This window comes from Pelobates fuscus, chromosome 1 (assembly GCF_036172605.1).
Source record: "Pelobates fuscus isolate aPelFus1 chromosome 1, aPelFus1.pri, whole genome shotgun sequence".
NCBI lineage: Eukaryota > Metazoa > Chordata > Amphibia > Anura > Pelobatidae > Pelobates > Pelobates fuscus.
In genome coordinates, this window is record NC_086317.1 from 3,453,881 (window position 1) to 3,468,434 (window position 14,554).

General features: G+C 47.7%; 1 protein-coding gene across 1 annotated transcript in view; it reads right to left on the reverse strand.

The window, feature by feature from the left end:
- Positions 1–2,185: 2,185 nt before the first annotated feature.
- Positions 2,186–14,554, reverse strand: part of NHLH2 (nescient helix-loop-helix 2) — a 43,408-nt gene continuing 31,039 nt past the window's right edge. The window contains exon 2 of the mRNA XM_063441806.1: positions 2,186–3,433. Coding sequence (XP_063297876.1) covers positions 3,058–3,417 — 360 coding nt within the window. The 5' untranslated portion in view covers positions 3,418–3,433 and the 3' untranslated portion in view covers positions 2,186–3,057. The remainder of the gene's footprint in view (positions 3,434–14,554) is intronic.

Below are 14,554 nucleotides of genomic sequence, written 5' to 3' on the forward strand. Positions count from 1 at the left end.
AAGGGTGCTGTGTGTGATGGGTATGAGGGTGCGATGTGTGTGAGGGTGCTGTGTGTGAGAGTGCTGTGTGTGATGGGTGTGAGAGTGCTGTGTGTGAATGTTAGAATGGAGTGTGTGTTGGGGGATATAAATAAACAAATAAAAACACTAAGTAGTGATAATACCCCCCCCCCCCCCCTTCTTACCTTAAACCTGGGAGGGGGGTCCGGCACGGTGGTGAGTGGGAGGGGGGTCCGGCACGGTGGTGAGTGGGAGGGGGGACCGGCACGGTGACACCTTCCCTGGTGGTCCAGTGGGTGAGTGAACTCTAGGCTAGGCTAGAGTTCACTCTTGCGAGATCTGGTCGTTGCCATGGCAACGCGCCGGATCTCGCGAGAGGAACCCGGCGGAGCTGCAAGATAGAGCTGGGTCCTCTCCCTCCCCAGCCGCAGGTCTATTTAAATGGGCCGGTGAGGGAGAGCTTTGATCTCCTCACCGGCCCTCCATGGCACGCAGCGGGGCCGGCGCTCGGATAGTGCCGGCCCTGCATAGACCGGCAGGGGAGATCCTGGGACCTTCCCCTGCCGGCCTCGGCCCATGGCCACCGCGGCCCACCAGGCATTTGCCCGGTGTGCCCGATGGCCAGTCCGGGCCTGAATGTAAGGAGGGGAGAGGAGTGAGAGGAGCGACTGGAGAGGAAAATCAGTCTGGCGGCAGCATTCATTACAGACTGTAGCGGGGCAATGCGGCTATTGGGAAGACCAATTAGCAGAGAGTTACAATAGTCCATGCGAGAGATTACTAGAGCCTCTGTCTCCAAAGACAGTGTTCACTCACACAACATGTTTGAAAAACTATTTTATTTGTCTCTTATCTCAAGCAGAATTTTGGTACCAAAAGCCATAAAACAAAAACCAGGTGAATGGATTTAATACAAAATATTATGTTGGATGTAAAAATCCATCCTGCTAAACCCTGAATACCACAAGTCTTTGGATCATTTAACTGGCCACACGTCAGCCACGGCCCAGCACGTCAGCCACGGCCCAGCACGTCAGCCACGGCCCAGCACGTCAGCCACGGCCCAGCACATCAGCCACGGCCCAGCACGTCAGCCACGGCCCAGCACGTCAGCCACGGCCCAGCACGTCAGCCACGGCCCAGCACGTCAGCCACGGCCCAGCACTGCATCCTTCACACACACACACTGCATCCTTCACACACAACGCCTCACAGACACACATAGAAAAAAAAGTAGAATAGAAAATAGATACATTTAAGTACATTAACCCCTTAAGGACAGATGACATGTCTGACATGTCATGATTCCCTTTTATTCCAGAAGTTTGGTCCGTAAGGGGTTAAAAAAAAAACTCCTAAAAAAAAAAAAAAGAAATCGTACTTGCGCTAGCAAATTAGTTACTGCGGCACTGGTGGGCGTTAAGGAAATTTTACCATCAACAAAGATACAAAAGTGGGTGGTAGGTATTAAAAGGTTGACTACCCCTGTATTAGATGTTACCAGCACAAGGAAACTGCAGTGAAATGCGTTGGTTATAGCACCAAGGTCGTTATTGTCTGCAATATTCCATAAACTGTTATTCCCTAAACCCTTCATTGTCAGGAGTACACCAGGGAATCGCAAGGTTTCTCCAAGTCAGATCTCCGAGTAAGAAAAAATCTGGAAAACTGACCACATGATTTAGTAAATAACTTATCTATGGGATCAGCGCATTTCACAGACTTGCTGTGCACAGCGATCGTTATCTCCCAATTTCACTGACAAGTAGTCGCTGTGCAGATATTACATGGTGTAGACCAGCATTACTAAGGCTGGATATACAGGAGAGATATCTCGGAGAAGGCGTTTTATTGGCAGAGTCTTAAACACTGTGTTTTATGAATAAAACTAACCACCGTTCCAGTTCCAAAGCCAAGTTTCCTGCAGATCGATCACTCCCCCCAGACGGGAGGACATGGGTGGCACAGACAGCGGGGGATGCAGCCATTTGCTCTCTGCTGACATTAGACACCGAATTTGCACAGAATTGACATTAGCCAGGAGAAGATGCCCAATGACGCTCCCAGAGGTGGGGTTCCAGCTCTGACAGCAGAGATCACTGATCACTGAGATCACTTCACATCACTGATGTTGTTATGGTGCAAACAGCCTTATGTATCAAGCTGGGTATAAAACAGAACTCATGAGAGAGATCCTGAAAAGTACTCACAAAACCACCTCCTAAAACTAGCAGATAACTGTGATATTCTATAAATGAATACCGATCACTGTGTTCCGCATTAGGAGACTTTGGAATGAAGCATGCTGGGATATGTGCTTATAATTAAATGGGTTATTCCACAGACAAAGTCACTTCCATATCTTAAAGAATAATGTGTAGGTGGTGTGACTTCCTACATATTTATTAAACCTTGTTAAGGTGCAAGGCCCATCCTGCAGATATACTGCATATAGGACTGTTTATAATATATAATCACAGCAATTTGGTACAAACATTTTAAGAAAATACTCATGTAATACACATAGCAGCCACTGTGTGGCACTGTTGCTCTGCTCTGAATGCCCACACAGATGGTGCAAAGTGTACCCATTGCTACGTCTAATAAGTCACACACAGTCACCTTTGGTCCATTAACCTAGAAATGAATGCACACTGTATAAACTCATTATTTTCTATCTCTATTTTTTGGACATCACGATTTCCTTGACCAAGTTCTCTCTCGCTCAGTCACTGATTTATCTATGAGGTAGGGGTATCGATGACATGTCTGAAGACCCTCATATCGTGTCCTCAATATTCACCTTGCTTGACCCAGTGCGACGTCTATTTCCTCATGGTGTCACTCCCTTAACCTACTCCCTAAACCTCCTGCCCTAATTCTCCCAGCCTGGCCCCTGGGAGAACCTTATATCAAGTACTCGCTGCTACATTTCCTCCCCTTGCTTGTTCTGTCTGTCTTTGGGAAGACCATCATATTCTATCTACCCTCCCCTCATCTCAACATCCCCAGAGCCGCTTCAGTGGGATTCTGATATGAAAGTTCCTTTCGTGGCCATCAGACGTCCAACACGTGGTTGAGGTAGGAGATATAGCAAATGGCCAGACGAAGAATCTCTATCTTTGATAATTTCTTGTCTGGGGGCAGTGTAGGCAGGAGGCTCCTTAGCTCTGCAAATGCCACATTGAATGCCTCAACACGAATTCGCTCTCTGGTAGCGTGTGCTGAACGATACTTTGCTGTGGCCCGCCTCCTGCGCCTCTTTTCTTCACGGCTTAGTGGCTGTGGAAGGCACAGAGTCCGACATCCTCCATCTGTCTCAGACAGACTGCCGCCCTTCGTATCACCCAGTGTGGAATCGGACTCAGACTGTGCAGATGGCTGATCGGAATCCACCTGCTCTGGACTCAGCATCATTGTCACCTCGATTTACCTGTTGGGCAAAATACGGCAGATTAATATCCTTGGAGATGACCATGTCAAAATATTTAAAAAATAGACTGAAAGAAAAATCTTGAGATTTACCTGTCAGAGCACTTAACCAATCTGAGTGCTCTGACTCAAATTGCACGGCATGAGAATGCCTTTATAAGGCTTTCCCTGCCCTGCGAACTCAGTCTCACTCCCTATTATTATTTAGGGTCCCCATTTGCAACCAACAGGGGGGACCCCATTACTATTTTTAGAGCCCCAGCTGCTGGCCATGGGTGGGGGCCGTGAGAGAGCCACACAAGAGCATAGTGGTTCTGATTGTTTTAGGAAAAGAATGGTTTTGAAAATAGCTGATTTAGGTGCGCTCTAAGTGGCACTGTAGTCTGGGGGGCACGATCTCCAGGTGACACTGCATGTAGTGTGGCGGAGCAGGTGGACCACTGTAGTGGAACTTCTGTATCCTCTACCCGGTCTGACAGGAAGTGCTCACTAAAACTTCTTCCTCTCAGACTGGGTAGAGGAAACAGAGGCTCCTCAATAGATCGGAGTGAGGTGAGTAGGCATGGGAGGGGAACAAAAGAAGGGCACATGAGGGGATGGAGCAAAAAAAGGGCACAGGAGGGGAGGAGGCAAATGAAAGGAAAAGGAGGAGAGGGAGGGAAGCAAAATAATGGCACAGGAGGGGTGGGAGGAGGACACACAGGGGCTGGTGGGGCAAATAGAGACACACAGAAGGTCTGAGGGGGACAAGGAGCCACTCAGAGGTACACAAAGTGACATACAGAGGAGATGAGGGAGGACAAGGATAATCAGAGGGGCTGGGGGGGCACAAAGAGACACACAGAGGGGCTGGGGGGACAGAGACACACAGAGGGCCGAGGGAGGACAGGAGACACACAGAGGGGCTGGGGAAGGCACAAAGAGACATACATAGGGGCTGAGGGGATAAAAGAGACATACCGAGTGGCTGGGGGGGGGGGGGAAGACACACAGAGGAGAGACTAAGGGGAGGCAAAGAGACACACAGAGGGGCTGTGGGACAAAGAGACACATAGAAGGGCTGGGAATGACAAAGAGACACTTAGAGGCTCTGGGGGGGGACAAATACTCACAGTGGGGCTGAGGGGGGAGAAAGAGAAACACAGAGGGGCTGGGAGGAAACAACATAGAAACATACAATGTGACGGCAGATAAGAACCATTCGGCCCATCTAGTCTGCCCAGTTTTCTAAATACTTTCATTAGTCCCTGGCCTTATCTTATAGTTAGGATAGCCTTATGCCTATCCCACGCATGCTTAAACTCCTTTACTGTGTTAACCTCTACCACTTCAGCTGGAGGGCTATTCCATGCATCCACTACCCTCTCAGTAAAGTAATACTTCCTGATATTATTTTTAAACCTTTGTCCCTCTAATTTAAGACTATGTCCTCTTGTTGTGGTAGTTTCTCTTCTTTTAAATATAGTCTCCTCCTTTACTGTGTTGATTCCCTTTATGTATTTAAATGTTTCTATCATATCCCCCCTGTCTCGTCTTTCCTCCAAGCTATACATGTTAAGATCCTTTAACCTTTCCTGGTAAGTTTTATCCTGCAATCCATGAACCAGTTTTGTAGCCCTTCTATGACAAAGACACAAATAAGAGCTGGGAGGACAAAGGGGCACACAGAGGGGCTTGAGGATGACATACATGCACACACAGGGGCTGGGGGAAAAACAGACGTACAAAGAGGCTGGGAGAAAAAGAGAGGCCCGCCAGCCTGTCAATAAGCCACAACAGCCACACGGCCAGCAAACGTAATTAAAGTGAGAAGAGACAACTTAAACTGGGTGTCAGAGAACTATGTTATATTACTATATTGTGAATGGGGGGGGCACATCACAACCGACTAAGGGCACCACTATTATAACTTGACATATTTTCCCGGACCACAAATATATATAAGATGCCAAAATCTCAGAGTATTGCAGTATGCAATGATACCTTTTATATATATAAATCCCAGAGTATTACAGTATGCAATGATACCTTTTATATATATAAATCCCAGAGTATTACAGTATGCAATGATACCTTTATATATATATATATATATATAAATCCCAGAGTATTGCAGTATGCAATGATACCTTTTATATATATAAATCCCAGAGTATTGCAGTATGCAATGATACCTTTTATATATATAAATCCCAGAGTATTACAGTATGCAATGATACATTTTATATATATGAATCCCAGAGTATTGCAGTATGCAATGATACCTTTTATATATATAAATCCCAGAGTATTGCAGTATGCAGTGATACCTTTTATATATATATAAATCCCAGAGTATCGCAGTATGCAGTGATACCTTTTATATATATAAATCCCAGAGTATTACAGTATGCAGTGATACATTTTATATATATATAAATCCCAGAGTATTGCAGTATGCAATGATACCTTTTATATATATAAATCCCAGAGTATTGCAGTATGCAATGATACCTGTGACGAAGTGCCCTTCGCCACTTTGTCCTGGAGAGGCCTGCTTGCCTGCCTCCTCCCCTGTGACTATGGTCCTGGACTATATTGCACTGCAAACCCTGTATTCAGGCATATGGACTTGTATTAGACTGTCTTTTTCCCTTTATCTATGCTGTAGGTTTGGACTGCTAATATAACCTAACAGCCAGGGGATTTAGGCGAATATATTGCATGAGAATACCATTACTGGAGAATACAGCCGTTCGTATGATTTCATGCGAATTCTTTGTGCTCTGAATAGGTGGCCGCCATTTCGGGACTTTTCCACGTGTTCGCGGCCATCTTGCGTGCGAACAGCGGTGTTTGCCTGTGAACGCATGGAACTGAAATCGGAAGCACAAACAGGCGAATACCGCTAAGACCTCCAGACATCCAGAACTACGCACGGAAACTACCGAACGACCGGCCGTTCGGTAGTTATACTTAACTTAGTATGGGGATTCTAGCGATCACAAAGATGCGAATGGATGGCAAGAATTTCGTCTATTTTACCGTGCGAACGGAGACCGACCGCAAGGCCAAAACTCATGGAACTATTTTCGGCTAGTTGGTCTGTGCGGTCGGTCAAAACTTTGGAGCTCTGTATCTCCCGAACCATTCATCCGAATGGGCTGATTTTTGGACAGACTGTTCCCCTGAACAAGGGCTATTTGGGGATACCAGATTTAAAGCTGTACCCCCTGTTTTTGGGGTACATCCAGAACTTGGGTAAAATAATGTATGTTTTAATTGGGTTATGTGTTTATCTGAGGGGAGGAGACGTGGGGGTGTTACCATGCATGTGATTGGTCAATTTCATCCTCCCCCTGGGAGTGTCCTGTATGTACCTGATCCTAATAAAAAGCAGGCTGGGTGTTCCAGTCCTCAGACCTCTTCTGACCCTCAATACGTAGCCGTGTCTCGTTATTGGAGGGAACTGCTATATATCACACTGGGGATTGCTATGCGCTGCATATTCCCCTGAGCTCTTAATCACTTAGCTCTTTTAAGAGCTTGTTCCTGTTACGCTCTCCTGGAGGAGAGGTCTTCCCCACACGGTCCTGGAGGACAGAAGCCGATCCAGGGTGGAAGGAAGACGGCGCGGCTCCAGTTAAGCTACGGCGGTTGTGGAGCCTGCGGTGGTTGTGGTGTCGTCTGCAGTGCTTGGAGTCCTCTGAGAGCGCTAGGAGCATCCATCAACGGAGGGTACTCGGTCGGGGTACACGGAGCTCCGTTACATTGGTGGCAGCGGTGGGATGGCGTCCTAGTGCGAGGAGAAGCAGCTCAGAGACACTGGTAACGTTTGGAGTTACAATTGAGGGCAACGCTAGCCATTGGGCAGCGCCCCTGGCTACAACAGGATGGCTTCCCTAGGGCGAGGAACAGCATCCTGGGAACACCCAGCAAAACTGGACTATTGGTATAGTCACGTACAGTTTGACGCTATGCTGAAGCGGCGGTTGGCTGTCTACGGGCCCCTTCTAACCGAGGAAATGGTACCAAGAATAAGGAGAGAACTGGCGGAGTATCTGCAGATGGAAGCAGAATATCGGGCAGTGAGGGCAAAGTATTCCGTCCCTGCGCCCCAACAACAGCGTGAGTTACAGGGGGCCGAAGGGGCCGTCCTTTCCCCCCAGCAGCCGTGTGTCCTACAGAGAGCAGAGACAGTTGGTCCCTCTCTACAGCAACAGGACCATGGTAAGAGAGTGGAGACAGGCGGTCTCCCTCTCCAGCGACAGTGTGTACCCCAGGGGGCCGAAGGTGCCGTCCTTCCCCCCCAGCAGCAGTATGTCCTATAGAGAGCAGAGACAGTTGGTCCCTCTCTACAGCAACAGGACCACGGTAAGGGAACGGAGACAGGCGGTCTCCCTCTCCAGCGGCAGTGTGTACCCCAGGGGGCCGAAGGTGCCGTCCTTCCCCCCCAGCAGCAGTGTGTCCTACAGAGAGCAGAGACAGTTGGTCCCTCTCTACAGCAACAGGACCATGGTAAGGGAGTGGAGACAGGCGGTCTCCCTCTCCAGCGGCAGCCTGTGTTTCCGGGAAAGGAGCACAGCACCCCCTCTCCCCAGCGGCAGCTTCCCCCAACAAGGGGAGACACCAATCCTCCAGACGGCGCAGATGGGACCGTGGTCTCTGTGCCTGACCTACAGGGATGCTGGACAGCCTTTCCAGATCCCCAACTACCCTCACCGGGACACCCAGAGGAGGGGGTAAGTACAAATTCCTCTCCCCAGCTAACTCCTAGCGTGGCACCAGGGTTAACGGAGGCGATGCTAACCCCTCCTGACGTCCATGTTCCCTTGACTACTGAGCCGGACTATGGTCTCAGTACCCCAGCGGAAGAGCTGGCAGCTGGACAGAGCGCAGTCGGCCTCTGCCCTACCTTTGTCCCTGGTCCAGAGCCTGATGTCCTGCAGGCTATCCCAGCGGAAGAGCTGGCAGCTGGACAGAGCGCAGTCGGCCTCTGCCCTACCTTTGTCCCTGGTCCAGAGCCTGATGTCCTGCAGGCTACCCCAGCAGAAGAGCTGGCATCTGGGCAGAGTGCAGTTGGCCTCTGCCCTTCAAGTACCCTCGGCATGTGGCCTCATTACCACAGCCAAATACCCAGGTGCAGTGACTGTGTGTTGTGGGTGGGCTGTTCCTGTACTTTGATGTTGTGGGGGGGCCACTCGGACATCTGTTTATTGTGGGTTGGTGGATCGACTAACGGAGGCACTGACCGACAGAAGGTCAGGTGCCTGGTTAGTCTTCCCCCCAAAGGGGAGATATGTGACGAAGTGCCCTTCGCCACTTTGTCCTGGAGAGGCCTGCTTGCCTGCCTCCTCCCCTGTGACTATGGTCCTGGACTATATTGCACTGCAAACCCTGTATTCAGGCATATGGACTTGTATTAGACTGTCTTTTTCCCTTTATCTATGCTGTAGGTTTGGACTGCTAATATAACCTAACAGCCAGGGGATTTAGGCGAATATATTGCATGAGAATACCATTACTGGAGAATACAGCCGTTCGTATGATTTCATGCGAATTCTTTGTGCTCTGAATAGGTGGCCGCCATTTCGGGACTTTTCCACGTGTTCGCGGCCATCTTGCGTGCGAACAGCGGTGTTTGCCTGTGAACGCATGGAACTGAAATCGGAAGCACAAACAGGCGAATACCGCTAAGACCTCCAGACATCCAGAACTACGCACGGAAACTACCGAACGACCGGCCGTTCGGTAGTTATACTTAACTTAGTATGGGGATTCTAGCGATCACAAAGATGCGAATGGATGGCAAGAATTTCGTCTATTTTACCGTGCGAACGGAGACCGACCGCAAGGCCAAAACTCATGGAACTATTTTCGGCTAGTTGGTCTGTGCGGTCGGTCAAAACTTTGGAGCTCTGTATCTCCCGAACCATTCATCCGAATGGGCTGATTTTTGGACAGACTGTTCCCCTGAACAAGGGCTATTTGGGGATACCAGATTTAAAGCTGTACCCCCTGTTTTTGGGGTACATCCAGAACTTGGGTAAAATAATGTATGTTTTAATTGGGTTATGTGTTTATCTGAGGGGAGGAGACGTGGGGGTGTTACCATGCATGTGATTGGTCAATTTCATCCTCCCCCTGGGAGTGTCCTGTATGTACCTGATCCTAATAAAAAGCAGGCTGGGTGTTCCAGTCCTCAGACCTCTTCTGACCCTCAATACGTAGCCGTGTCTCGTTATTGGAGGGAACTGCTATATATCACACTGGGGATTGCTATGCGCTGCATATTCCCCTGAGCTCTTAATCACTTAGCTCTTTTAAGAGCTTGTTCCTGTTACGCTCTCCTGGAGGAGAGGTCTTCCCCACACGGTCCTGGAGGACAGAAGCCGATCCAGGGTGGAAGGAAGACGGCGCGGCTCCAGTTAAGCTACGGCGGTTGTGGAGCCTGCGGTGGTTGTGGTGTCGTCTGCAGTGCTTGGAGTCCTCTGAGAGCGCTAGGAGCATCCATCAACGGAGGGTACTCGGTCGGGGTACACGGAGCTCCGTTACATTGGTGGCAGCGGTGGGATGGCGTCCTAGTGCGAGGAGAAGCAGCTCAGAGACACTGGTAACGTTTGGAGTTACAATTGAGGGCAACGCTAGCCATTGGGCAGCGCCCCTGGCTACAACAGGATGGCTTCCCTAGGGCGAGGAACAGCATCCTGGGAACACCCAGCAAAACTGGACTATTGGTATAGTCACGTACAGTTTGACGCTATGCTGAAGCGGCGGTTGGCTGTCTACGGGCCCCTTCTAACCGAGGAAATGGTACCAAGAATAAGGAGAGAACTGGCGGAGTATCTGCAGATGGAAGCAGAATATCGGGCAGTGAGGGCAAAGTATTCCGTCCCTGCGCCCCAACAACAGCGTGAGTTACAGGGGGCCGAAGGGGCCGTCCTTTCCCCCCAGCAGCCGTGTGTCCTACAGAGAGCAGAGACAGTTGGTCCCTCTCTACAGCAACAGGACCATGGTAAGAGAGTGGAGACAGGCGGTCTCCCTCTCCAGCGACAGTGTGTACCCCAGGGGGCCGAAGGTGCCGTCCTTCCCCCCCAGCAGCAGTATGTCCTATAGAGAGCAGAGACAGTTGGTCCCTCTCTACAGCAACAGGACCACGGTAAGGGAACGGAGACAGGCGGTCTCCCTCTCCAGCGGCAGTGTGTACCCCAGGGGGCCGAAGGTGCCGTCCTTCCCCCCCAGCAGCAGTGTGTCCTACAGAGAGCAGAGACAGTTGGTCCCTCTCTACAGCAACAGGACCATGGTAAGGGAGTGGAGACAGGCGGTCTCCCTCTCCAGCGGCAGCCTGTGTTTCCGGGAAAGGAGCACAGCACCCCCTCTCCCCAGCGGCAGCTTCCCCCAACAAGGGGAGACACCAATCCTCCAGACGGCGCAGATGGGACCGTGGTCTCTGTGCCTGACCTACAGGGATGCTGGACAGCCTTTCCAGATCCCCAACTACCCTCACCGGGACACCCAGAGGAGGGGGTAAGTACAAATTCCTCTCCCCAGCTAACTCCTAGCGTGGCACCAGGGTTAACGGAGGCGATGCTAACCCCTCCTGACGTCCATGTTCCCTTGACTACTGAGCCGGACTATGGTCTCAGTACCCCAGCGGAAGAGCTGGCAGCTGGACAGAGCGCAGTCGGCCTCTGCCCTACCTTTGTCCCTGGTCCAGAGCCTGATGTCCTGCAGGCTATCCCAGCGGAAGAGCTGGCAGCTGGACAGAGCGCAGTCGGCCTCTGCCCTACCTTTGTCCCTGGTCCAGAGCCTGATGTCCTGCAGGCTACCCCAGCAGAAGAGCTGGCATCTGGGCAGAGTGCAGTTGGCCTCTGCCCTTCAAGTACCCTCGGCATGTGGCCTCATTACCACAGCCAAATACCCAGGTGCAGTGACTGTGTGTTGTGGGTGGGCTGTTCCTGTACTTTGATGTTGTGGGGGGGCCACTCGGACATCTGTTTATTGTGGGTTGGTGGATCGACTAACGGAGGCACTGACCGACAGAAGGTCAGGTGCCTGGTTAGTCTTCCCCCCAAAGGGGAGATATGTGACGAAGTGCCCTTCGCCACTTTGTCCTGGAGAGGCCTGCTTGCCTGCCTCCTCCCCTGTGACTATGGTCCTGGACTATATTGCACTGCAAACCCTGTATTCAGGCATATGGACTTGTATTAGACTGTCTTTTTCCCTTTATCTATGCTGTAGGTTTGGACTGCTAATATAACCTAACAGCCAGGGGATTTAGGCGAATATATTGCATGAGAATACCATTACTGGAGAATACAGCCGTTCGTATGATTTCATGCGAATTCTTTGTGCTCTGAATAGGTGGCCGCCATTTCGGGACTTTTCCACGTGTTCGCGGCCATCTTGCGTGCGAACAGCGGTGTTTGCCTGTGAACGCATGGAACTGAAATCGGAAGCGCAAACAGGCGAATACCGCTAAGACCTCCAGACATCCAGAACTACGCACGGAAACTACCGAACGACCGGCCGTTCGGTAGTTATACTTAACTTAGTATGGGGATTCTAGCGATCACAAAGATGCGAATGGATGGCAAGAATTTCGTCTATTTTACCGTGCGAACGGAGACCGACCGCAAGGCCAAAACTCATGGAACTATTTTCGGCTAGTTGGTCTGTGCGGTCGGTCAAAACTTTGGAGCTCTGTATCTCCCGAACCATTCATCCGAATGGGCTGATTTTTGGACAGACTGTTCCCCTGAACAAGGGCTATTTGGGGATACCAGATTTAAAGCTGTACCCCCTGTTTTTGGGGTACATCCAGAACTTGGGTAAAATAATGTATGTTTTAATTGGGTTATGTGTTTATCTGAGGGGAGGAGACGTGGGGGTGTTACCATGCATGTGATTGGTCAATTTCATCCTCCCCCTGGGAGTGTCCTGTATGTACCTGATCCTAATAAAAAGCAGGCTGGGTGTTCCAGTCCTCAGACCTCTTCTGACCCTCAATACGTAGCCGTGTCTCGTTATTGGAGGGAACTGCTATATATCACACTGGGGATTGCTATGCGCTGCATATTCCCCTGAGCTCTTAATCACTTAGCTCTTTTAAGAGCTTGTTCCTGTTACGCTCTCCTGGAGGAGAGGTCTTCCCCACACGGTCCTGGAGGACAGAAGCCGATCCAGGGTGGAAGGAAGACGGCGCGGCTCCAGTTAAGCTACGGCGGTTGTGGAGCCTGCGGTGGTTGTGGTGTCGTCTGCAGTGCTTGGAGTCCTCTGAGAGCGCTAGGAGCATCCATCAACGGAGGGTACTCGGTCGGGGTACACGGAGCTCCGTTACAATACCTTTTATATATATATATATATATATATAAATCCCAGAGTATTGCAGTATGCAATGATACCTTTTATATATATAAATCCCAGAGTATTGCAGTATGCAATGATACCTTTTATATATATAAATCCCAGAGTATTGCAGTATGCAATGATACCTTTTATATATATAAATCCCAGAGTATTAAGTATGCAATGATACCTTTTATATATATAAATCCCAGAGTATTGCAGTATGCAATGATACCTTTTATATATATATAAATCCCAGAGTATTGCAGTATGAAATGATACCTTTTATATATATAAATCCCAGAGTATTGCAGTACGCAGTGATACCTTTTATATATATAAATCCCAGCGTATTGCAGTATGCAATGATACCTTATATATATATATATATATATATATAAATCCCAGAGTATTGCAGTATGCAATGATACCTTTTATAAATATAAATCCCAGAGTATTGCAGTATGCAATGATACCTTTTATATATATAAATCCCAGAGTATTGCAGTATGCAATGATACCTTTTAGATATATAAATCCCAGAGTATTGCAGTTTGTAATGACACCTTTTATATATATAAATCCCAGAGTATTGCAGTTTGTAATGACACCTTTTATATATATAAATCCCAGAGTATTGCAGTATGCAATGATACCTTTTATATATATAAATCCCAGAGTATTGCAGTATGCAATGATACCTTTTATATATATAAATCCCAGAGTATTGCAGTTTGTAGTGATACCTTTTATATATATATAAATCCCAGCGTATTGCAGTATGCAGTGATACCTTTTATATATATAAATCCCAGAGTATTGCAGTATGCAATGATACCTTTTATAAATATAAATCCCAGAGTATTGCAGTATGCAATGATACCTTTTATATATATGAATCCCAGAGTATTACAGTATGCAGTGATACCTTTATATATATAAATCCCAGTGTATTGCAGTATGCAGTGATACCTTTTATATATAAATCCCAGAGTATTGCAGTATGCAATGATACCTTTTATATATATATAAATCCCCAGAGTATTACAGTATGCAGTGATACCTTTATATATATATAAATCCCAGAGTATTACAGTATGCAGTGATACATTATATATATAAATCCCAGTGTATTGCAGTATGCAGTGATACCTTTATATATATAAATCCCAGAGTATTGCAGTATGCAATGATACCTTTATATATATATATATAAATCCCAGAGTATTGCAGTATGCAATGATACCTTTTTATATACGGTATATATATATATAAATCCCAGATTATTGCAGTATGCAGTGATACCTTTTATATATAAATCCCAGAGTATTGCAGTATGCAGTGATACCTTTTATATATATATATAAATCCCAGAGTATTACAGTATGCAATGATACCTTTATATATATATATATATATATATATATAAATCCCAGAGTATTGCAGTATGCAGTGATACCTTTTATATATATAAATCCCAGAGTATTGCAGTATGCAGTGATACATTTTATATATATATAAATCCCAGAGTATTGCAGTATGCAATGATACCTTTTATATATACAAATCCCAGAGTATTGCAGTATGCAATGATACCTTTTATATATATACAAATCCCAGAGTATTGCAGTATGCAATGATACCTTTTATATATATATAAATCCCAGAGTATTGCAGTATGCAGTGATACCTTTTATATATATATATAAATCCCAGAGTATTGCGGTATGCAATGATACCTTTTATATATATAAATCCCAGAGTATTGCAGTATGCAGTGATACCTTTTATATAT